This window comes from Cinclus cinclus, chromosome Z (assembly GCF_963662255.1).
Source record: "Cinclus cinclus chromosome Z, bCinCin1.1, whole genome shotgun sequence".
NCBI lineage: Eukaryota > Metazoa > Chordata > Aves > Passeriformes > Cinclidae > Cinclus > Cinclus cinclus.
The window spans coordinates 71,993,694-72,018,858 of record NC_085084.1 but is presented as its reverse complement, the minus strand read 5'-3'; the positions used below and the strand labels follow the sequence as shown (position 1 = coordinate 72,018,858).

The following is a 25,165-nucleotide window of genomic DNA, read 5'->3' as shown; positions in this document are numbered from 1 at the left end:
AGATTTATTTTATTAATTCTAAGGGTTTATTTATGAGTACACAGTAGAAATGATTGGCAAGAACCAAAAGTTGCTATGATGAGACCGTAAAATGGTTACCAGATTGTTGCCATTTTCACAAACAGGGAAAATCAGCTTCCACTTCTCTGTAAGTTGTATTCTGCCCTTTACAGCAGTGTCATCAGGGGAAGCCATTGGGGAGCTCCCCAGTCAGGCCTTTTACTATAACTGATGTTATTGTAGAACTGCAGTCAGTCAACCTGAGACTGTGCTAGGTGTTGCACAGTCACAAAATTCAAGTGTGAGTAGATATTTATGCTACTGCATATTGCCCTAAATATCAATAACACACACAAAAAAGTAGGAAAGTATATAAAGTGGTTCCGAGCTTAAGTGCAAAGCAGAAAAAAAAGCTGCTATAAGTACCCTATTAAATAAGAATCAACCATTCCCAGTCCCACTGCTCTAGAGGAGAGTCTGAGCACCCATCCACTGCATAGCACAAATCTAGCTTTACCCTCCCTCTGGTTTGCACTGTGTAGGTTCAGTTTCTTTGCTTTTATTACTCTGAAGCCAGGATCAGGAAAAAAAGGAGGGTCCTACTTTCAAAGGAAAAACTATAAAATTGTTAGTTTGAAATACCTGAAAATGTGTATTAAAGGACTATTATACAGCATCTGCCAGAGTAACATTTTTGTCTTGTTGAAGTACTTTTTGCAGGAAGGCAGTCTATCAATATATCTACCTATATCATTTGAATATAATAACGTAATAACTAGTAATGATTTGACTACCTATTAATTGAGACCAGATCCCTGCCAGCACACACACTTTCTTTGCTAGCTCTACTTGTCCTTTGTAATATTTATTTGCATGTTTTGTTTGGGACCAAATTACAGTGTATCTTGGTCTTGAGGGTTATTATAGGTAATGATATACATACAAAAATTGAAATTGCTATCTAAGGCATTAAAGCTGACTGAACAATTAAGACATATGTCTGGATAGATAAAATATTCTTTGCAGTTCTGGGCCAACTGTGAAATGTCTTAACTCAGTTTTAATAATTTCATTTGTAGGCAAATTACCACTGTCAGTGTTGCACAAATTGGTCATAAACTAAATTGGAGCATGAGGATTTTGATGAAAAGCTATAAAATATGTTGAAAGTCTGTGAATTACATTATCAAAGAGATTCATAGTTGCCAAGCCTGAAAAGTCGCAAAGACAGGCTCTGGCTCATCAAAATTGGCTCTGAGGAGTGGACATAGGCATCTCTCACATGAATGGAGTAGTGTGACCCCAGATCTAGGCATCTCCTTAAGGAAGGCAGACCATGCCAACCAAGTGCAGGGCTTGGAATTCAGTATGTTGTGATGCTGCAACATGAAACATTTAGTTTTCTGAGGACTGTGTAAGCAGTTCAAAATTGGTGTGGTACCTGAGATCTGGTACATGAGGTGTTACTTTTATATATATCTGTACGGTATACACAGGTGCTACTTTTCCATGAGTGCTTTATCTGGGGTACACGAGGATAAATTAAGGTAAATTTCCCTGACATTTTCATTGGCATTTTCATGCCATTACTGCAGTGGATCATCTCTGAAAAGTGAGCTTTCTTTATGAGTATCCCCACAAAAAACATGCAGACCAGAATTGACCAAAACTTGCATTCAGATCCATAAGCTGATTTTCACTGTGAAATTTGATACACAAGAATCAGCAGGACTTTGGAAGTGAAGAATGAAAATTTGTACTTAAAATGAAACCTTAGCAACATCAGATGCAGCTGTGAATTCAGCCATGGTATAGTGCATGTGACCTGGGATCTCTCAAAAGTCTTGTTCAGAGGAAAGAAACTATGAGAAGATCAGGAAAGGATGATTCTTCTTTCAGTAAGTGCTCACAATTTTCTGGAGTTAATATATCCAAGCCTTGATTTATATGTCTTAAAAATACTGAACAGTTCCCAAAGCAGGCTGTGTCCCTGGAGAGAATTAGATGGGTTAAGGTTAAAATTCCTTGGCAATATTCAGCCCTTTTAGGGAAAGAAAAGCAGGGTAGCAAAGGACAGTGAGAAGAGATGAACAGCAACAGACAGACTGGCTGACTCCTTTGGCTTCCAAATGGTAGAAGTGGATTTGCCCTGGTAATTGCTGTATATATGAGTATTTTGTCTAACATGAAGGTAAGAAAATTGCTTACTTAATTTGTACTGGTGAAGTGAATATGGAAAGCACAATGAAATATTAATTTATATATAGAAATAGTTAGCTGAAAAAAAGTAATTGGATAGCATTGCAAGAAAAAAAGAAACTTTAAAAACAAGCTTGCGCAACAAAGCTGAAAAATCTTTGTGACATTTTTCCTTTATTTCTTAAGCTGACTAGTGTATAGATTCCAGAAACCATGAACAACTACGTGACCTAAAAAAGGGAGGAAAAAATAGAAAAGCACAGTAAATTTGCTTTTACGACTTTTGTTTTTTTTCAGGTGCTGGGGATTTTTCTGTTGCTGGAAGTTTCAGGCTTCTTTCCCATTTTTTCCAGGTGAATATTTATATAACAAAATACATGCTGAAGGTTAAGATGTATAATTGTGGTGCATGATGTGAGGCAGGGTTTCAAGGGATCATCAGGTACATTTCCTGGGGGAAATACACATCATTTGGTGTCAGCACTGGCACTGCCACCAGTGGTGACAACAGTGAGGCATTATGGTGTCCTTTAACTTCTACCCAGAGGAGTCAGCCATCCTTGGGGAAGAGAGTGCATAGTGGTGGTGTGAGGCACAGCAACCCATATCTGTGAAACACAGCACAAACTGGGCACAGCTTACCCCAAGCTTACCCCAGTCCCAGGGACAAGCTGCACCTCCGATGCCTCCCATGGAAACTGGCGGTTCATTTTGTTGCTGATCTTTAGGCTAGGTGAATATGTCTAGTTTCTTCTTTACAGTGGCCAGAAATTCCAAGCTGGGCCTGATTTAATTCTTACACATGAAAAGCAAATCCAAGTGGTTTTATAGTAAACCTGGTCATACCCCTTATTATAATTGAAGGTTGGCTTTGCCTTTTAGGGAAGTTTTGCACTCATGTTTATGGATGGAAATCCCTGATGATTTTCCTCTCTCTTTTTGTTTGTTTGTTGGGTTTTATGTGTTTTTTTTTTTTTGAGGGTGGTTTTTTGTTGGTTTTGTTTGTTTGTGTTATGTTTTGGTTTTTGTTTGTTTGTTTTTAATGCAAAAATCAATACCGGAGCAGCCCTTCTCCAATCCATTGCCGCTGGAGTTCTTTTGGCCCTTGGTCTGAGTGCAATGGCTGTACTCAAAACCAGGTATAGATGGACACATCTTTTCTGTATTCATAACCTCATTAGCATATGCTTTGTTCCCCAGTAATGAAGAAGCCACTCTTCATTAAACCCTCAAATCAGATGCTCAGACAAAAGCCCCAGCAGAACAAGAAGGCTAAAGTGCAAAGTACTAAGATAAATCCTCCAGTCTGTCCCAATGTTTCATTTCAAAGCCATGGTGATCAAGTTGTAAAATAATTTGTCCTCCTTTTATTTTCGGTGATAGTTTCAAAAAGCTCAGCTGAACGTCCACTAAACTCAGATATTCCTCCACTGATGCTGGTTTGTACCAATTCCACTGATTTTTCATTAGTGTCATCATGTCACAAGGGAAGAAACTTGGTTGCAGAGTGTTACCTTCAATGAAAATAAGTTGATGGTTTTTACACTGCAACCCTATAGATGTGCAAGACACTTGCTTTTGATTTTCCTCCTCATTTACTTTGATGTTACATCAATTAAGGAGGGATTAGTCAAAATTAAAGATGTACCATGAGAAAGTACTTACTTTTTTTAGAAACAAAAACTAGCCCACTGGATGTAAGATTTTATCATCTTCCTTAAAGACGTTGTTTACTTTGAAAAACGTTAACAAATTCATATCAGGCATGATTAGTCCTATTAGAAATGTAAAAAAAATCCACTTAAATTTCTTAGCAGATTTCTTTTGACTTCAGTTACAAATTATATTTTTGAACAAACCAAGCCAAGTTCATGGACCAGTCTAAAGACATTATAAACAAAAGTGTTGTCATTCTACTAACTTGACAGTTTTCTACCATATGGTGGTAATACCAGGTGTGGCTGTTCTCAAATGAAAAAAATGACTGTCTAGAGTAGTAGTACTGTCTTCACAGTAACAAACTCTTCTGGCTTTGTGTTTGGATCTTCTAAAATCCCCTTTGATTTGCATTTAGATTAGGAGACGGACAGTGGCAGTTTATGGCCAGTATGGAGGAAACCCCTGCTCTGGGGATAGCTTTGAAACAAGACCCTGCACCCCCACAAGGGGATGCCCAACAGAAGATGGCTGTGGTGATCGGTTCAGGTGCTTCTCAGGTACCATCCAAGACCATTTTCAGTATTTTCTACTCATGAAGTTAAGAAAATAAACTTGTTATCTTTCAACTTCAGTAAATGGGCAATGTATTTTCAGTGCTCTTGATCTACAGATGAATTTGACTTAGGTGAATGCTTCCTTTGTTTTCAGATAGCCTTGACTATGCATGCTTTTAATTTAATCTGTAGTATTGCAGAGCATTGAAGGTAATATGATGTAGTCCTGGTGCCCTCTCTAAATCATTCTGCCTTACTTGTTTGCCCCAGACAACAGGTTTTGCATTACAAGAAGGTAGTTAAGGAATGCAAGCTTTCATTGATGTCTTGGAGCTGTTCTAGGCTATTTCCAAACATGAAATGACCCAGATCATGGAAACTAATGCTCCATAAAATATACCAAGTGGCTCCCATTACCTTCACCGAGGGAGCACATTATCTTGTAGGTAGATATTTATCACAGAGGACTGTGACAAATGTGTTTTTGTGCTGCTAGGAAGACAATCACAGTTAATCATCAGTGATTGGGTCAAAGCTTGAAAGCTTAGGAAGCAGATCAAGCAGTCAATTGTTTCACTGATATATCATAAGCCTTGAGTGGCTATGGCTCTCTCAAGTGTGCTATGCACTATTTCTTTATGTCTACATTCAATGTTTCACAAGCCCTCGTGGGCACAGGCTGTTCATCATGGGAGTGAATATGCTAATTAATGTAATAAATTAATAGGACTTCTGCTTTGATTTTAGGTGATTTATTTTTAAACTAACAAACACTTCTTTCCTCATGCATGTTTATCCTGATTTAGGTCAGTGCATTAGCAGATCTCTAGTGTGCAATGGAGATCAGGACTGTGAGGAGGACGGTGCAGATGAAGATCGATGTGAAGAGAGGAAAACTGTATGTGATATTGACAAAACACCTCTGAATTCAGAACTTACCGGAGCAGGGTAATGTTTTGTGCCAGGCTCTGTAGTTCTGGTACCAAATGCACTTACATTTTGATGTATTTGCAAGCTCTGGGTGAACAGATAGAGTTCCTGGGCTTATGGTAAAACATCCCATATTCAAAAATGTTCAGTACAACTAATTCCACCATGCCAACAGTTCAGTGCAGAATGTACAGGTCCTTTGACCTGAAGCAGAGAATAAAGCTTTCAGTGTTTCATTCCTGCTATTGAAAGACAGCTACTAAGATATGAAATCAAATTTCAACTAGTAACATATGATCTTCAGCATGGAAAAAATGAGCCAGCAATGTTCATTCTTTTTGTTCATTGCTGTTGAATTTAGCACTCTATATTTAGATAGATTTCTCTTTATATATCTGAACTGAAACCTAGCAAAATAACTGTTTTAAGTTTCTTTGGTGTTGATTTATCACTTGTTATGCAATACAGTTCAGATACAAGAAACACTAACCCCCAACTTTGGAATGGATGCCCCATTTTTTTCTGTGTTGCAGTAATTGTTCAAACAATAAAACTTAAAATCAGTTGAGATAGATATAAATGTCTTAATCTGTAGAGAAGACATGTAATTTTTATTGACAAATCAAGACCAACATTTCCCTTTCAATGCTGTATTATGCCATGCATACTACAGTTCTGCACATATAGAATTCTATCTAGTGATAACTCCTTGGTTAAATCAGCCTCTGATCATGATTTGCAGATACAGTACTCATAATGGCTCTGTAATTTTTGTCTCTGTCTTAGTGACGTATTTTTTCTTCTTGTAGCTTTGATATTATTACTGGTGAGACTAAGGGAAGAGTCATTCATACAAAAAGCTTTGGAGGGCAATGCAGAAAGGTCTTTAGTGGTGATAGGAGAGAATACTACAGGCTGAGTGAAAGTGTTCTCGCTTATAATTTTCAGGTAAGTTTTCGTTAAGCATAGCTTTGTATTTACAGTCATGATTAAAACTGGGAGAATGATGCAAAGCTTGCAGGAGCCTTTGCCAGGTACACTTCCCTAAACACAGCTCAATGACACCTGTACCCTCTTATTAGCTGCTTATTATTTTGAAATACCAAATGGTGTATATCTTGCTAAAATAAAAGGGAAAAAAAAGATTAATTTTTTAGATGTGATTTCTTAATCTCTCACAGTTAGATTGAATGTAAAGCTAATCTCCTCAGCATAAGCAGTGACCTGAATCACACTAAGAAATGTTTTGGGGGGTGTGAAAAGCAGGACTTTGGCATGTAGATTTTCCAGAGATGTTTTGTTTGAAGTCACTGTCTCAGTGATTTGGTTTGTCTCACATTTATCAAAAGCATGCAAAAAATCCATAACGTACTTTACTGCATAGCATAAACATTTTATACACACACACACACAAACACACACACACATACACACATATATATATGAATGCATTTCCATACTTTTCCAATAGTGTGCAATACTTTTTATGAAATCTAAAATTAATTCAGCCTGAAAAACACATCAGCTTATTTTGCATCACAAAGGCAGTATTCTACTCTGTAAGTTATTCTTTTTTATATCCTAAGTGAATCCTCTTCATACAGGCATCCATCTTTCACCTTCTAGGTTAAAGTTCAGAATGATTTCAGTTATGAGTTTTTCAACAGCACCTGGTCTTATATGAAACATGTAGAGCAGTATGAAAATTCAAACAGATACAAACAGACACAGAATAAAAATCTGCAAAAGGTATGTATAACTTGTCACTGTAGCTTAGTATTTTGCATAAATACTTTCATTATTTTATTAATGTGTTTTTGTAGTGAGATGAAAATGCTTGTTTTATAAAGATATTTTTGGCGCAAAGTGCATGACAGTAAATATCCCATAAAACCTTTAAAAACAGGGCACTGGTTTGCTTATCAGTCCAAAGGAGTTGGCTGCTGTTTCTATTTCCTTCATCTTTCTTATTTAATAGTAATTATTTATTTGCTATCTGTTTTTCTCCCCATTTAAGGGAGAAGTCATTGGTTTCTCATAATTTATTCATCTTTTTCATTTTTTCAAGTGGTTTATTGCCTTTTTTTGTTGCTACTTCTTGGTCAGTATAGTGGAGCAAAAAGATTGAAATACTTCTTACCTAGAAAAAACAGGGTGCAAAGAACAACTGCCAGTCATTTGCTTTCAGACAAAACTTGTTAACCTCCTTCTGCCAGGCTTCTGATTCCGGAAGCTACCATTATCTTTGAAGAGTGAGATCTCACTTGTCCTTATGCCAGTTTTCAAGTACACAGGAGGAAAACAAAGATGTTGAAACAGTTATAAATAAGGGTCCAACCATATTTTATGACTTCAGGGTGTTCTTTTTGCATTTACCATGTTGCTTAGACATATCTAACAGCTCTGTAAAGCTGTTGGTTATTTGCCAATAGTATGTGTGTGCCATCTGGCTATTAGGAGCCACTCTGACAGTCACATGGAGCATGACTGATGGCTTTTCCTTCCCCCAGAGTAAGCAGCTGATGGTTGTTGAGAACAGTGTGGAAGTTGCTCAGTTTATTAACAACCGCCCAGACCTTCTCACTCTTGCGGAGCCTTTCTGGAAGGAACTGTTCAACCTTCCAGTTGTCTACGAGTACGGTGTCTACCGAAGACTCATTGAACATTTTGGGACACACTTCTTACACTCTGGGTCTCTAGGAGGACATTACAAAGTTATTTTTTATATGGATACTGACAAAATGAAAGCAGAAGGTAAAGTACTAGAGTGTTTGCTGCAGAAAGCAAAGTCAGTAATCAAGAATAAAAATTTATATGTATGTTTTTCCAGCTAATTTCTGAAATCAAGTAACAGACATCTACAAGTTACCACATTCTCTTCATGGTCAAAAGAAAGAAGACTAAAAATGTGTTCAAACAACAGCATTTAGTTCTAGATTCATGTTTGTGGCCTGCAGTGCTTTGGGTATATGTATAAAATTATAGTCAGTTTAGGACCTCCTAAGGTTGTATTTGAATATAAATCTCAAACAATGTTCAAATTTAAAGGTTACATGGAGGTGAAGGTTGGGTAAAACTGTGTAAAGCAGAAAAAATTACAGAGCAAACACCAGAGTGGCACCTATAAAGGTAATCAGTTGGAACAGTGCTGGAGAATTATGGACTGCTGAGAAAATAAGTTATATTGTAAAGTGTACCCAGATACACCTCATGCCTCTGAGCATTCATCAAGAAGCTTTAGTAATGTGTGGATCTTCCCACAGCACACAAATGCTAATTAGTTACCTTCTAGTTTAACTGTACTTCATGACCTCTCTAGCCAGTGGGAAACTCAGAAATTAATCTGACACACTTTCTGCGAACAGTATTATTAATGGATGGATTATCTGCAGGTGTCAGCACAACAGACCTGTGGAAGTGTACCTCATCAGGGTGGAATGCATTCATTGTGAAAAAGAAGAAGAAGGAATGCACCAAACTGGATGAACTGCTACTGACTTCTTCAGGTAAGTATTCAATGGTGACTCACACAGTTGTCATGTATCTGTCTCTCATCTCATCCTAAATAGCTGTTAAAATGAGGAGCAGGTGTTGATAATTTTGATGAATTCTATCCTAAAGTGCTGAACCCAGACATCAAGTGTCTGGTTTAAAAGGCTGTCTGGCACTTGTCAGTTATTGCTAATGCTTTCCCAGTAAATAGCACTTTTCTGGACACCCTAAGTAAGAGCTGCCAAGACACCTGGAAAAACAGACACTTCCTATATATATGATCAGTGTGGAAGCTCCTGTCCAGGCACAGATGGTTGAACTGCACCAGTGAGTCCTTTCACTACTTGCTATCAGAGTTTTTGTGTGTTTTGTTTCTATTTCCATTTGTAAACATAGCAATGCCTATATTTTATATATTTCCTATCCTAAATCTGCAGGAAGCAGTGGCAATAAAATTAAAGGAGACCCATATATAGAAGGAGGAAGCCCAGGTGCTGTTGCTGGCCTCAGTTATCTAGACCTGGATAATCCTGCTGGGAATAGTCAGATGTACACCTTGTGGGCTGCATCAGTGACAGACTATCCCAGAGTAATTAAAAAAAAGGTAAGGCTATTTTTCTGAAGCAGAGGTGAGCAGATGGGATCACCTCAAGGGGAGAAATTATTAAGCTACAGCTGGTGATTAATCATGCCATGATCTACACTCATTTTGGTCTCAGATCACTTTATAGAAAAGGAAGTGCTCAGGAAGAAAGTGCTGTGAAGCTAAAATGATCAGGTGCATCACAAATGTAAGTCCAGACAGGTCAACAGCCTTCGGTGACTTTAGTGGAGTTCTGGTTAGGAATAGAGGCTCATGTTAGCATTAGAGAAAGACCAGATTTGAGATAGCCCCTTTCCCAAAATGCATATCGGCATGTCTGCGTGGCTTCCACTTCATTTGCCAACTTCTGTATCCCTTTTATCTCTCCTCCTTTACTTTGCATCCAGAAGTTTAGCACAACTGGAGATTATCCAAATCAGACACTTCAGATCTGGGCATGGCCCTATTCACTGCTACCTTGTATTCGTTGCTACCTTGTCTTGTTTTGGGATCTGCCCACATACTCAAGATTGGTATAAACCCCAAATATTTCTGTTAGGAAGTTTTCAGCTAAACATAAAGACATATAATATCATAAATTAATCAATATACAGGCAAAACATTTTCAATTTTTGTTACCTTTGATCACTGTTCCATGAAATGCCATAGTAGGCTTTTTAAATGTCCTTTCTGTTTTTGTGCTGGGAACATCTGAGTAAGAATTTGAGTTACTGTACATTGGTGGTCAGTGTTGTGCTTTTATCTCACCTGTATTCTCATAGCTCAAGTATGTTTAAACATGACTGATATAGCAGGAGCTTTAAAGGATGCTTTAAGCAGAACTGGCTTTTCATTAAAAGGCTGATATTAAATATTAACATAAGATTTTAGCTAATTAGCAAATTAGAGCATCTAATGTGCTAACTCCCATGTGAAGAAGCATATGTCACAAATTATTTTGCGTGATGAAATGTGCTTATAAACTCTTATATCCCAGTCATAACTGTTTTATATGCATATTTTCCTACTGTGTGTAGCTAACACCATTATATGAGCTGGTAAAGGAAGTGCCCTGTGCCTCAGTCAAAAAGCATTACCTAAAACAAGCCATTGAAGAATATATGGCTGAAAATGATCCCTGCAAATGTCAGCCTTGCCAGAATGGTGGTGAGGCAGCTGTGGAAGGAACACAGTGTGTGTGTTACTGCAAGCCCTACACCTTTGGAGCAGCTTGTGAGCTGGGAACTCTCGTGCAAGATCAGCCAGGTCAGCACTCTTTTAGAAGTGGCAAAATGTGCTCTCCTGCTTCCAGAGTCAGTCTGTCCCACTGCACACCCATGCAGTGGCTGCTGGGGTGGGATATCACTGCGAACAAACAGCATGGGGAGGGTCATGCCAAGCCTGAGTCTTTGTTTAGCATGTCTAAACAGTCCTTAGCAAAGAGCTGGTTTTATTATTAGTATTAAATACGGTGAACAATACTAACTTGCTCAATTCAACCACCTGTAGGTAAGTACATACCCTAAATTAATTATCAATTACTTCAAAAATTTTTACTTTTTAATTTTATAATTAGTAGCAACTGATAGCTGTTTTTATGTTCTCTCAGACACTGATAATATATAGCCTCTGTGGAATTATACCTATGTCAAAGTTGGGGAAAGATGGAAGATTAGATTATTGCAATCTGGAATTTTCTGTAAGGGCACAGTTGGGGCCATCACTAGCTTTGAACAGCCTGTGCCTTTAAGCTTCTCAAAGGGAGTGCTTTAAAGAGAGAGTGGTTTAAAGAGAGTAGTTTTCACATTAAACCATGTATTCCCAATTGTTGCACAGGTGCTGTTGATGGACAATGGAGCTGCTGGTCTTCCTGGAGTCCTTGTTCAGGGGGAAGGAAATCAAGGAGTCGAACCTGTAACAACCCCTCCCCACGAGGTGGTGGGAAGGCCTGCATGGGAGAGCAGCATGAAAGCAAAGCATGCCAAGATGAAGAGTTGCAGCATCTTCGGTAGGTAATGAAAAACACTTAGAGACAACTGCTGAAAGATTTGAAAATTTGTTTCAGAGGGGTGCATAAACTATTAAATTCAAGGAGATCACTTACTGAGCTTTAATATTTAAGTTGAAAGAAAATGAAATTCAGAAGCTGTGAATGCCACAGAAGACAAGGCTAGGAAAGGGGGTAAAAGCCAGTAAACTTGACAGCATTCTATTTACCACTCTTGGAGAGCCTGCAAGTGCCAAATTTCAATATAATCATGATGTAAATGTACGCATAAGTGTCTTGAAAATGGGCTTCACTGAGGAGTGTAGCATTTTGAAAGAAAAAAAGACTAAACTGTACTTTTGTTTGCTTCATAGCTTGATTGAACCACACTGCTTTGATTTATCCATAAATCCTACAGAATTTTGTTCAACTCCTCCCCTCTTAGAAAATGGATTTGTTCAAGTAAGTTATTTCTATTGCTGTTATCTGTTCTCTCCCTACCTGCAATGTCTTTTCTACAGTTAATATAGACGTTCACTTGCAAATTTGTATTTCTATTGACAAGCTTAGTATCCAACCTTGTGAATAGCCACTCTTGCAGCATTTTTCACTGTCTGAAGTTTATACAATGGTATCAAAATTTCAGACTAGAAGTTAGATAAAAACAAAAAAGCCCCATACTCAAAACCAGAACAAGATCTTTGCTTCTCTGGACCATGGTACCATCAGAGGAAAGTCATCTACTTGTCCTTTATTCCATATATGTATTAAAAATATACTGAGCCATGTGGATTGCATATAAAATCACAACAGCACAAAGAAAAAATGCTCAGTCATCCAGGAAGTCTGTAACAAAATTGTACAAATATTTTAGGAATCTTCACTCTGTAACTCATTATTCTGCTTTCTCTGGTGAAATGAAGACCTGGCAAGGTACTTGGCTCACCACAGATTAGGCCTGTTTGGCAAGGGGGACTAATTCCTCCCTTGGAGAAATGGATTATGCCTTCTTCATGTTATGAGACTGTCATAAGTCTGTTTGCTCAATAAATAGATAAAAGGATTAGTTCAGTACTCATTAGTTGCCTCTGCACAACTGCAACCTGCAGAAAGACCCAAAATCTTGCCCTCCATCTTTTGCTAGTGATATTTTTTTTGGTAATAAATAGTTGCCTTCTACATTGGTATTTTTGGTTCACAAACTAAAGGTTAAACCCTCCAATTCCTGGAGTAGTCTCAATTTTTCATAAGATCTCTCCTTAGAAGACAGTGAAATATAAAATGAGAAAAAACCTGTGTCTTCAAGTCCACCATGTTAACCTTTAGAAAACTGATAACATGCCATCCTAAAAATTGGCAAAGCCATGTAGTCTCCACTGATCTCACCCCAGCCTAAGGCTGTTCAAGATCTTATCCTGCCCTGCTAATGTTTGATAACAGCCACATTTGCAGTTTGTTTATACACCATCAGGAGAGCTCGGTTCCATACTGCTTTTGATCAAATTTAGTGACTTCATAACCAGGACTGCCTGCAGTATTCCAGACTCTCTCATCTCTGCATTGTAGAGTAGCTGTAATACTTCTCACTGTCCTCAGCTACTGCATTCTAGAATCAAAGAGAGTTCAGTGCTGCTGGTAGTTCTTTTATTTTATATCCAAAATTTCACCTATTTGTTTTCTTTCAGAATGCTGAAAACTCATACCCTGTTGGGAAAAACATTGTTTATGCATGCAAACATGGATACTCTCTTGTTGGTGATCCTGTTGCTAAGTGTCGCAGTAATTTACAGTGGCAAGTTGGAGAGAGATATTGCCAGGGTATGTTTAACTGATTCTTGTTTTGAACTACAGTTCCATTTCTGAATTCCAATGGAACATCTCAGAACATCTGCTTTCCAGCTACAAAGGGGGAAAAAGACACACCTGTATTTCCCAGTTTCCTAGACATAATCAGGTCTAAATTGACTTCTACTGTGAATCCAGATATTGTAATGCTGAATTAGAAACACACCCATAAATTCTAATTTTAAGGAAGGCTGGAACTGAGGGGAGACTAAATTCCAGCCCAGGAATTACCTCTTGTGGAAACAAGCATTGCTGCTTACTTCAGTCTTAGGGCTATATGCAAGAACCATGAAGATTTTCAGTACTGCAGTTCAACATCTTCCTTTTCTCCTTTCAAGCACGACTGACTGCCCGCAAATGCTAGCTCACACTGTTTTAAGGCCATCCCAGTGTATACCAGGATGTGGTCTTGCAGGGTGCTATATGTGTGATATCTCTCTACTAGGAAGCTGTTGTCTAGTAGGAGCCATCAACAGAAACATGGGTCCTAAGGACAGGGAAGCCCTCATACACCTAGGGCTACACCTGCAGGTAGTAGAAGATACTGTCTCTATGTCCTTAGTTATGCGTGTTTGTCTGGTGTGATGAATTAATATCCTGACTGATACCTATCTACAGGAAAGTCAGCTAACCACAGCATTCAATTTTTAAAGAAATCTTGGAGAAAATAAAATACATGACTGTTTTATGAAATGCACTGATTTACTGTGGCTGTCCAAAATGCTTCAATCCACAGAAACTGCTTGTCTCCTACCTGACCTGGAGGGGGGTTTGCAAGGAGAGCCATGGAAACCTGTGTACGAGATTGGTGAGAGAATAACTCTGTCTTGTCCACATGGCATGCACTTGGAAGGGGCACAGTCCATTTTGTGTGAGCCCAGCCTCAAATGGTCTCCCGATGTGAATACTGTCCAGTGCAAGAGACCAGGTAAGCCGCTGCAGTCCTCAAGTACAATGCAGGAGTTTCTTTCCAACTAAGCCTTATGTAGTTTAGATATATATGGAGCTATTGCTGAGACAGTGATAGAGAAACCATACTTACATCACCAACAAGAAGCACAGAAAATATGGGGGTGTGTTTTCTGTGGTCTGTTCAAACAAGATGCCTGAAGGCATTTCACTGAAGTTTTGTTAAGGCTTTTTGCTTCCCACTCCCCTATTGCTATCAAGTGTTGCCACTAATGATTTGAAGAGAATGCCTGGGATTTATGCTACCTATTCTGCCACACAAATATGTTTCACTTTTCACATATTTTATGACACTACCACCATATAACTACACCTTAGAGTTTTTCTATGTGGAAGCCATTCAGTGCACCAGAGCCTCTCGTGACACAGGAAGACAGGACTGGGTGACTGCTTTTGCTGATCTGGCAGACAGCTGATATGAAGTAAATATCCAGGAACTGGAAGCAATGGGAAAATGCTGCTTTAAGTTCATGCTGTTTAAGCTCTAGTTTGATATGGGCAGGCATTGGCAGAAAGGGAAATAGCTCAAAGTCATCTTTTCCTACCATGGAACACAGACAAGAATTTTTTGAGCACTGCTGTGATGCTGGTCAGCAACACAGAAGCACCCAAGCAGCTTGTGCTTCAAGCCTGCCACATCTTCACACCTGAGGTCCCAGATATTCATCTGGGGAGACCCTTGGCTGGGGATAACAGCCACTGCTGCAGGAGACTAGCACATCTGCTACATTTTTTTTTTGTCCACTCCTTATCAGCTAATGCAGCTGACATTGCCTCAACTGCAGAAAGAGGAAGGTGACAGTCAGGTTTAGACATCAAAAGGCAACAGTCCTGTGAGATTCCTGATGTAAGTCATCTGCTGTCATAAACACATCAACAGGAAGTGTAGTGATTTCTGAAGGAATAGCATAGCCATACAAAAATGACTTGCTGCTGCTAAACTTCCAGAGTAGCAGTGCTGAACTGCTGTTACCAATTACTTAGGCTTAGCCTCAGTGACTAATTTTCATTTGCTTTTTTGGTTTTTTTTGCTAACATCATGTTCTCAAATTCCAGTAATAATTGGAAATTTTCAAATGCTTCCATCAGAAAGAAAGGAACAGCTCATGCTTGGCTGTATTGGAAGCATTATAATAGTATAAGAGTTAAAAAGATAAAGGACAACAATTGGATTGAGAACAGTTAAAAACTCAAGAAGTACCAGATAAGAAGAGTAAAAATTATGAAGTATTCACAGACACAGTGGCATGCATATGCTTTGATGGGAGTGTTTAGTCACTATGCAACCAACTGCCCAGGGGATAAAGAAAATGAAGTGATTTTTGGTGAAAATTTCCCCTCTACAGGAAGACAGATTTATGCTTGCTGTCTGTATCATAATGCACTGCAACTCTTTTTCTCTTCTTTTTTTTCGTCTTCACTGGTAATTTATCTATTTTGCTTAGCAAGTCTTAATCTATAACGGAGGTATTTTAAGGAAAGGCAACAATCTGGAGTACTAAATTTTCATGTTAGCAGACACACAGTCTGAAAATAAAAATCAGGATAAACCTTTTTAGAAATTGTGTTCATATGGGTTCAGCAAAGTCTTGCTGTTAACATGGTATGAAACCTACAAATAAATGTTTAGCAAAATTTAGAGTACAACTCTCTACTTAAAGAAAGGTACATTTGCGATCATGAAAATTCCCCAATAATTACTATTATTTTTATTTTAAAAGTTGGTAGAAACTGAGGACTGATGATGGAACTTGTAGCTTTCATTGCCATCAGGGTATGAAGATATTTATGTTCACATAGGGGGTTGGATCCGTAGCTTTTCTAGTAACAACAGTGAAGTTAATAATTCTGAAACCTAATGACAAAACTGTTCCCAGCTGTGATTCAGCAGTGCTAAATTTAGCAGAAACAAATAACTGCTGCAGAAATGAGATGAATGTTTAAGCTTTAACATAGTACCTGTCTCTTTCCATCTGGCTGGTGAACCATGGATAAATTACTGAACAGTAACTTTGCAAAGTGTATCATATCTTTTTGATACTGTTGGTTACTTCCCTGTAGTAGATACTTTTAATGACCATGTAGGATGTGATTTTATGTCATGACTACATAATTCAGTGCCTTTTAAACTCAACTGATAATTTCAAAGCAGACCTCTAAGAGCCGTTGTTTTTCTGACCCTTAATATCTGTGTTCTTCTACTTCAGTGCACAGTGTGAAAACAGAAGTGACAGAGCCTAAATGTCAGCCATGGGAGAAAGTATATCAGTCACAATGTGTGTGCAAAATGCCCTATGAGTGTGGGTAAGTTCAGGCTCAATTTGGCAATTAGATTTTCACTTTATTCAAGACCAATTACATTTCTTAAGTTTTCAGCCTATGACAGAGGAGAAAACTTTACTTACATGAGGAAGAGACATTGTACTTGGTTTGCTTTACACCTCAATCAATGTCTTCCTCATCACTTAACCTGCCTTGTCAGAACTCTTGGTGGGTTTTAGCAGTGCTGGAATTTGGTTGGATGACAGAAGGTGAAAACATAGTTTTACTTATCTGTGAAGTAGATGAAAAAAAGATAAAATTGTATTTTCAAGATTTAGAGGATTGAGGAAAAATTAAAACAGAGGCCCTTGGGATACAAACTATCAAAGCAATAAGCTAGTGAAATAAAGCAGATTTCTTTTCACTGCTGAGATACTAGGGGGTTATGAAAAACACAGTAATCTAATTTCATCACACATTTACACAGCACTTTTCACAGTCATGTCACTTTTCCTGACTTCATAACTTGCAGATTAGAGTTTACTGTTTCATGTTTGATTTAAACCTATATTTTGCAAAAAGCAATGCAGGAGAAATAATGTACGGAAATGAGTAAGTGTCTCAGTTCTTTGAGAGACACAAAAGTAAGAGAACCAAAACAGAGGAGTAACAAGAAGACACCTGAGACCAAATGGCACTGATGAACAGATGTGCCAAAGAGTTCAGCACTCCAACACCTGGACTGGTTTGCATGGACTGGATGATGTCTCCTATCAAGTCACTCCTATGAAATGGGTGTAAGCTTTAGATATGAAATCTGGCCAGATTTATGTGACTGAACTGAGCAGTTTGGAAACTTCAGGATAACATACCATATATGTCTTACCCATGTGTAGTAGGAGGAAGAAACTGTGAAGGTGTGGCTCAAGTGATTTCGAAGTAGAACTTTCAGTGGAGCATGCACACTTTCTATCAGGCACATAGACCAAGAGTGCTCTGCATGATGACTCCAATTTTAAGACAAGATTAGTGCTTTGAACATATTAAAATTGGTGAGCTTAGTTCAGATGCTGATCCACTGAGTAGTTCCCTACTGCCTGAGGCCATTGACTTGTGTGCAAAGGTAAGTGCCAGGTTTGTAATAACTCTGCAATTTAATACTATTCCTATACTTAAACATCTAAATGCTTTAAGTAATCTGGTCCTGCAATTTTTCTCTCAGTACTTATATAAAAGGTTCAGCAACTCCTTTTCTTTTATGTATGTCTTGAGGTCAGTTCACAGAATACAAGGGGAGTCAGAGCTAGGGAAGGCTTTGGGCAGTGACAGTAACCTTGGAGGTTAAATGAATTACATTTAGCTATGCATTGAAGCTTCATTTGTAATTAATCTACTACTTGCCAGTTTCTATTTTTTATAATTATGCTCAAAATGACAAGAATATAGATAACAGTCATTCCTGTTACCTCATGCCATCGTTTCACTGTCTTGAAATAATGCATCTAATGATAGAAGGATAAATCATCAGCTGTCAAACCAGACTAATCTTCCAGGCATAGGAGCAAAGCATGTAAGCAGACCTTGGTCTGATCCTTCCTCAGAGAGTAGAATTAACTTGCTTTGTTTTGGCAATGACTTTCAGCAGTAGCCTCTTCTCTGGAGAGTTTGGAGCAAGAAGAGTTAATGTGAACACCTTGGTTTCAGACCTATCCTCCACCCTTTTCACTTTCCAGGAGACTAGCTACAGAGACTGTCCATAACAGCACAGGAACCCTAGAACAGGCTGGTATTTTGTCCCTCGTGGTAGGGTGCCTAAGGTTACATCTGTCCTCATCAATGAGAGAGCAAGGGAATGATCCCTAAGCACCAGAGCTGCTAAATTGCTACAGCAGTTCTTGGTAGAACTTTGACAAGGGCCAGTTCCTGCATAATTCAGGCACAGCTGAGGTGTGACCACAGTCAGAGACCATTCTAGTCTGATGTAGTCCCCATCTTCTGGGGCAAAGAGGGACACCAGCAACTCTGTGTAAACTGTCCCCAGCACGTGGAAGGGGCCAGAGCACAGTGTGTTAATATAGATGAAACCTCAGCCTCCAGTAGCTAAGAGCTGTCTCCACAGTGAAACATGAGATTTTATAACTGTTTAGAATTATCCCCTCCTTTCTTCAAATTTCTTTACAAAGCATCTGTGTCTGTTCTGAGAGTTCTTGGACTGTGTTACATTGAAACTTCTCATCTCAAATGTAATTTCAGGAAGTTAAGATCATTTCCAGCATGATGAATTTTTCACTTCACCAAAAGTTTCCTACCTCTTATTGCAGGTGAAAGGGAAAGAAGGTATTTATGGACTTAAAACATATTATTTAATTTCTCACAACATGTGCTTTAGTAAAATATTGTTCTTATCCTTAACCTTGTTTTTTCAGGTAAAAACTATGGAATTTCTCACATTCACTCTACTCAAGGATTATTCCTTGCCTCTAATACTTTTTATTGCAGTGTTGTGATGTTCCCAGCCCTGGGAAAGATCCTTTCTCAGCAATAAGTGCAAATTATTAATTTCTCTTATAAGTGAGGATTCTCCATCCTTTTTTTTTTAGGCATCTTAATATGTTGATTTCCACTGTCTTTCTTCTGCTGACCTAGCTGTAAGCAAATGTGTAAATCACTCTCAAGACAGTCTGAGGCACTATAGCAAGAGTTTGGCAACATGTTCCCTGAACTCCTGGGTTCAAACTTTGGCAGCTGGTTAAATCAGCTCCCTTTCCTCTTTTGGGTGTTGCTAAAGTGGTATAAAGTGACAGATTAGCTCAGAGGTCAGATTTTAATATTTTTAGGTAAATTAAACTTCCTTCTATGCAAGATTTTGACCTTAATACTCAGATATTGAGATTTAGCACTTAGACAAGTAAAGAACATATATGAACAATTTTAAATATAATAACAAATTTAATTACAGATTAAATACAATTGCTTTCCCTGGAACGCATTTTGTTCTTTAGGACGATATATAAACAGGGAGTTTTACTAATACTTCTGTCTGTAAATATAACTTCCACATAGAAATTAGGGCTCCACTATCTTAGAGACTGTGCAGTCAGATGGCCAAACAGTACAATGCATACAAATATTTCCTTTATCAGGTGCCCGCTGCTATATAATTTGTTCTCTTCTGCCTCAGAGTAAGTGGGTTATCCTCATTCTTTTTGTTAATAAAGAGGATTAGGGAAAATTCATGCAACAAACTTTACTAGGGATTTAGTAGCTGTCATTTTGATCCAGCACAGCAGTTAAGGGACCTGTAGTGGTTAAGGATGTTAACCTAAGTGGAAGAGTTAATACAGGTATTAGAAATATCTGGTCACATGCAGATGCACCAAATTTTTCAGGCTCAGCTAATAAAGTCCATGCCATGTTTTAAATACCTTAAAAATGCACTATGCTATAAGTATTTTAGAATTTCTGTAAAGCCAGGTCTTTTAAAAGGCTCCTAAGTCATCTTTTTAAAACCACTCCTGAATCTTGGAGAAAGCTCTTCTCCTTAGTGCCTTACTTATAGATCAAAACCCACTTCCTAATTCACAAGGAAAACAAAAAACCACAACAACAGAAAAACAACAAAAAAAACAACAACGCCAAACCAACCAAACAAACAAAAACAAAACAAAAAACCCACCAAAACAAAACAAAAAAACCCAACAACAACAAAAATTACCCTAATGCCTGGCCATTAAGTCAGCAAGGTTTGAGTTCTGGCATTCTTACTAGACTTTCCTCTCCCTTCCTTCTGCAGGCATTCCCCTATCTTTCAGTCAGTGTCATGAAGCTCAAACAGGGCCATTTGTCTGCTCCTCATTAGGGCCATTTACCTGTACCACATCATCCTTTTCTCCCCACCAACCACGTGTTTATATGAGATTGATGTTCAGAACTGGCTTATAAGGCACCAAAAGTTTCAATGGAGGCGTTTGTGAGCTTAAAATGAGGAGCTATGCTGAATATTAGGCTTTGGGGCTGAATTTCAAATCTCTCCATCACCTGGAAGCCTATCTCTGCTCTCTGGTACTCTGTGAAGCACCTTACCCATGGCTGTAAAGTGCATCCAGGAGAGCACAGGCATGCTCTGCTCCAGATAGGCACTCTTTTGTTCATTCCACACAAAAACTGCTGATTGCATTGAGAAGAAGTGGAGAAGCTAGGAGTTAGAGATTAAAACTCAGAAGTAATGGAAAGAGGTTTTTTCCTCCCCTCCTACACTTGGAACATGAAACACAAATAATGATAACTTCCTGGAATTGAAGTAATGGAAGGGGTTTTTTACTCCCCTCCTACACTCTGAGGATGAAACACAAATGGTGGCAACTTCCTGGAACTGTTCCCCAAAGCAAACACCATTTAAGGTTGTCCACGAATTGGTATTACCAGTTTTTAAAAGCTAATTTATGTGGGTGTTAAAGTTCTATCTGCTTTTCAAGGAGTAAGAATTTTTTCTGGGTAATTTTTTTCTTAAAATTTCTGTGGAGATATATGTGTATTTCCAGAAATATCTTTGGCTTCTGCTGGTTGATTTTAAGGTATTATTTAGTGAAAGCCAAGCATTATAAAAGACAGCAGAAAAAAAATCTTAAAGTATATTTGAACAGCTTATATTATGAAAGCTATGAAATACTTATAAAATACATGTGTATGCTCATATATCGTTATATAAGACATGTTTTCTGTATGTGTACTAACATTCATGCATCTGTCATAAATTAAAGAATAATTGAAATCTGAAATATTTTCAACTAAAGTCTCTCTCTCACTGCTGCTGAGGTCAATGGCAAAAAAGGTGGTAATATCCCTGTCGTTAAGATGGGACAGATCTTGAATCTGTTGAGGTACAGCATCCTGTGGAAAAGGAAGAAGTCTGGACAGTCCATATGTCTATGTCTTGAGTTCTTTGCTGCACTCTTAGGATGTACTTCAGTAAACTGAGAAGATGTAACTAGACTCTGAATGTTTTCCACTCCCTCAGCTCTTAAGAGTTACCAAGATAGAGCACATTTATATTGTGCAATTTCTGCTTTTGTTTTCAGTCCTTCCCTGGATACCTGTGCTACAGATCAAAGAACCAAGAGAAACACACCTTTAACTGTTTGCAAGATGCATGCCTTGGAGTGCATGGGCAGAAAATACTCTCTAACTAATTCAGAAAACTGCAAAGTACCCCAGGCAGCTGAAATACCATGTGGATCGTGCCGCTCGTGGGAAAAATGCAATGGTAAGAGATTCTTCACAACTGTAAGCAAAACTGTTCATAGGATCAAACAGAAATCTCTATCCCCACTTACACATTAGCAGTTGTCTGTCCTGGCATGGCATCTGCAATCCCTCCCAGAAGCACCAGGCACTGCTAAGTCGGCTCAAACCATTAGCCAAGTGTTTGGTATCCAAACATGGCAGGAATCTTCAACCATGGAAAAGAGAACCCTGCAGGATATTGTAACAAAATGTGCTATCTACAGGAGAAGCTTATTCCTAGTACCTATTAAGTGAATCATCCTTTTGGTCCACTTTCTCCTTTAAGGTGAAACCCCTGCCCTACTCTTTTTCACTGTATCTACCTGTTCAGATCCCTTAAAACAGCAACTGCAGGAATCTTAGTGACCACAGGAATAATTAATCTTCTCCTGAAATTTGCCAAGCAGTCTCCCCAGCAGGATCCTTGGCTAGGAATTAAAAGTCTTATTGTATGCTAGCTGGGAAAGCCAGTTAGACAGTTCTTCACTGTCTACCCCCAGTTTCTCATATAATGATTAAAGGCGAGGTCTCTTCCCTCAGAGGAAATAGTTCCTGTTTTTTTTGTAATCTGTCTGCAGTGAAAGTTTTCAAATTCCCTGATTTATTTTCCCTGAGTGTCCTATGCTACATTGCATTTAATGAAGGGTTACCAGTAATGGGAAGATGAAGCAATAAATCAGGGTTTTAGAAGTGCCCAAGCTAGAGGCATGGTTATTGTCATAATTTGAAAATAAAAAGGGTTACTAGGTAGGAGTTCATCTGTTTCGTCTAGCAGGATTGAACAGACAAAAATAAGAAGAAGAACAACAAAGTTGTTCTCCAAGAAGAACAAAACTGGCTGCAGCTTCAGCAAAGACAAACACAGGCAAAAAAATGCATACAATACCAAAAAAATGACACAGTTATGAAAAATAAATATCAGGTGGAATCTTCTTATCTAAATGTCATGGATACAGCATGGATACATACATATATCATAGGAGTAGATCCTTTGATCTTCATGAACCTTTCTGTATGAAAATATAGATAGCTGTTGTAAGGGTTTGCATGATCATTTTGTTAGTGTCCAAAGACAGATCTCTCATCCTACAAGTTGTCTGAGCTCTAGACTAGTAGACACATGGCCCAGTTCAAGAAGCACCATCAGAGAAGGCTTTGAGTACAACATCTGAGACACCTTGAGCAAGTTTTTCCCATAAGCATGATCAACCTGTCCAAGCAGAAGAAGCCCCAGCCATGCACAGTTTGTTTCCACTTCTAGTTTTTTCACTGAGCCTGAATGTCAGCTAATGTTACTGAAAGAATTAGGGTATTAGGTTAAGGAAAGAATAACAGAATCACAGAATGGTTTGGGTTGGAAGGGACCTGTAAAGATCCTCTAGTCCAATCCCACTTTAATCACTCAGAATGTCTTCAACTAAACCAGGTTGCTCAGAGCCTTGTCCAACCTGGTCTTGAATGTTTCCAGGGATGGGGCATTAACCATCTCTCTGGACAACTTGATCCTGTGTTTCACCACCTTCATCCTAAAAAATTTCTTCGTATCTAGTCCAAATATGATCTCCTTTAGATTAAAACCATTATCCCTTGTCCTAGCATTGCAGTTCCTATTAGATTGTCTGTCCCAATCTATTTTTTAAGCCCCGCTGAGGTACTAGCAAGTGCTATAAGGTCTCCCTAAAGCCTATCTTCTCCAGGCTGAACAATGCACACTTTTTCAGCCAGTCTGTGTAGGAGAGGTGCTCCAGCCCTCTGGTAATTTTTGTGGTTTCCTCTGATCCTGCTCCAACAAGTCCATGTCTTTCTTGTGAAATCTGAGCACCCTCCAGAAAATTGTTTTGTCTTAGATATTTCATAGAAACATTTTATTTTGGGGATGTTTTTTGGGACCTTGGTGCTATCCTGAATGTTTTTCCCCTCTGCTTTTGCTTAGTGCCATCCAACATCTGTGTTTGTGATGAAGATGGGCTGTGTGAGGAGGGAGGTGCCCAGGTCTGTGCTGAAGTGAGTGGCTCTGCTGCCCGTCGGACCATGACCGAATGTGAGGTTGGGCTGCTCAGATGCCGGGGGGAGACTGTCACCCTTGTCAGCATAAGGCCCTGTGACACACAGAGCAAATAAGATATGTTACGTTTTATTTTGCTTATTGCTGGAGGATATGTCAAAACGTGTCAGCTCTTGGTCAGGACATACTTTGAACCTTGCTCTGCCAAATGTAAGCTCTGCTGTGAAATTCCTCACAGCTGATGAGAGTGTGCATCTGGTCAGCTCTGAATCAAGGCCTGAGGCTCTTTGTTAGATAGAGATGCACTTGCCACGATTGCTCACAATAGAACCCTTGCTTAGGCACCAGCCTTACCACTGGCAGATTTACTTCATATTTTCATCAGTATTAAAAAGTATTGCTGAAGTGCAATTGCCAAAGTAGCTATTATAGTGATGGATTACCATGCCTGACATTATCAGTATGTTTTTCTTAAAGCCACACAAACATATGCTTGCATTGAGTAGATTTAGACTGGCAAAACATAGACTAACCTTTACAAAGTAGGAAGTATGATTCTTCTCTTTCAATAAAGCAGTTTTTTTCTACCATATGCTATTCAGTTGAGCAAACCATCTGCACAGATCAGAATGTGTTGTTGAGCCTGATGCACTTAAGCATCAAAACAGTGTGCATTAAGAGTAAAGCCATATTAAAGAGAATTCATCTATGCTTGCAGCTTCTTATATATAGAACCACTTCATGAAAAATCACAATTTTACATTGCCATTACTATTATTATTATTATTATTATTATGAGCTACATTTGTAAGCACAGGTAACTCAGTTACATTTGTCCTATGCATTTATATTTATGCCAGGACTGGTTTCCTTACAGACAGTTGCACAAAGAGGCCTTCTGCCTTAGCAAATCTTTCTCAAAGGCAATTATTAGGGAAAAAAAATCTTTACAGCAATGAAGACATTCTGTGTGCAGTGGATAATCTTCAAAGACTATTCCTGAATAAAAGAAGTCTCCTACACTCTTTCCTTACAGAGCTAAGCTTTCTCTCTGGCATAGCTGGATGTCCTAGTTTGAAAGATAGGAGTTTGCTAAAGAAAGGCAGAAGCCTCCCTTTGAACTGAAAAATGTGATCCTTCCTTCCTACAGATTATTATGATTTTGAAATTAAGACAGCTCTCAGGCAAAGATATGGGGATAGGAATAACAGTTCATTACTAGTATATTGAACAAGACAAACTAGAACAACAACAGTAGCTATGAAATTACCCACAAACAGAGCAGTAACTCAGTCCCAGTCCCTTTCTGGCTGCAGGCACCTCCTCCCTGAGCTGCAGTTCCCGGTGCTGGGGGCAGGCAGGTCCCGCAGAGCTGCAGGAGGGCTGGGGGTGATGGC

The 25,165-nt window shown here is 38.7% G+C and overlaps 1 protein-coding gene across 1 annotated transcript; it reads left to right on the top strand.

The window, feature by feature from the left end:
- The first annotated feature begins 1,883 nt into the window (after window positions 1–1,883).
- On the top strand, window positions 1,884–23,914 carry C7 (complement C7). The gene is made up of 18 exons (XM_062513386.1): window positions 1,884–1,898; window positions 2,497–2,552; window positions 3,266–3,338; window positions 4,274–4,415; window positions 5,219–5,360; window positions 6,152–6,290; window positions 6,969–7,091; window positions 7,853–8,096; window positions 8,735–8,848; window positions 9,272–9,438; window positions 10,455–10,683; window positions 11,254–11,425; window positions 11,779–11,866; window positions 13,090–13,222; window positions 13,986–14,177; window positions 16,426–16,522; window positions 21,559–21,743; window positions 23,697–23,914. The coding sequence occupies exons 1-18, from the start codon at window positions 1,884–1,886 to the stop codon at window positions 23,882–23,884; spliced, it is 2,499 nt and encodes an 832-aa protein (XP_062369370.1). The 3' UTR covers window positions 23,885–23,914.
- The last annotated feature ends 1,251 nt before the right edge of the window (window positions 23,915–25,165 follow it).

Bases quoted from the DNA above. Each gene is read 5' to 3' on its own strand.
- C7 (XM_062513386.1), top strand. The intron at 13,223-13,985 runs GTATGTTTAACT...TTCAATCCACAG, and splicing joins TGGAGAGAGATATTGCCAGG to AAACTGCTTGTCTCCTACCT. The intron at 16,523-21,558 runs GTAAGTTCAGGC...TTTTGTTTTCAG, and splicing joins AAAATGCCCTATGAGTGTGG to TCCTTCCCTGGATACCTGTG.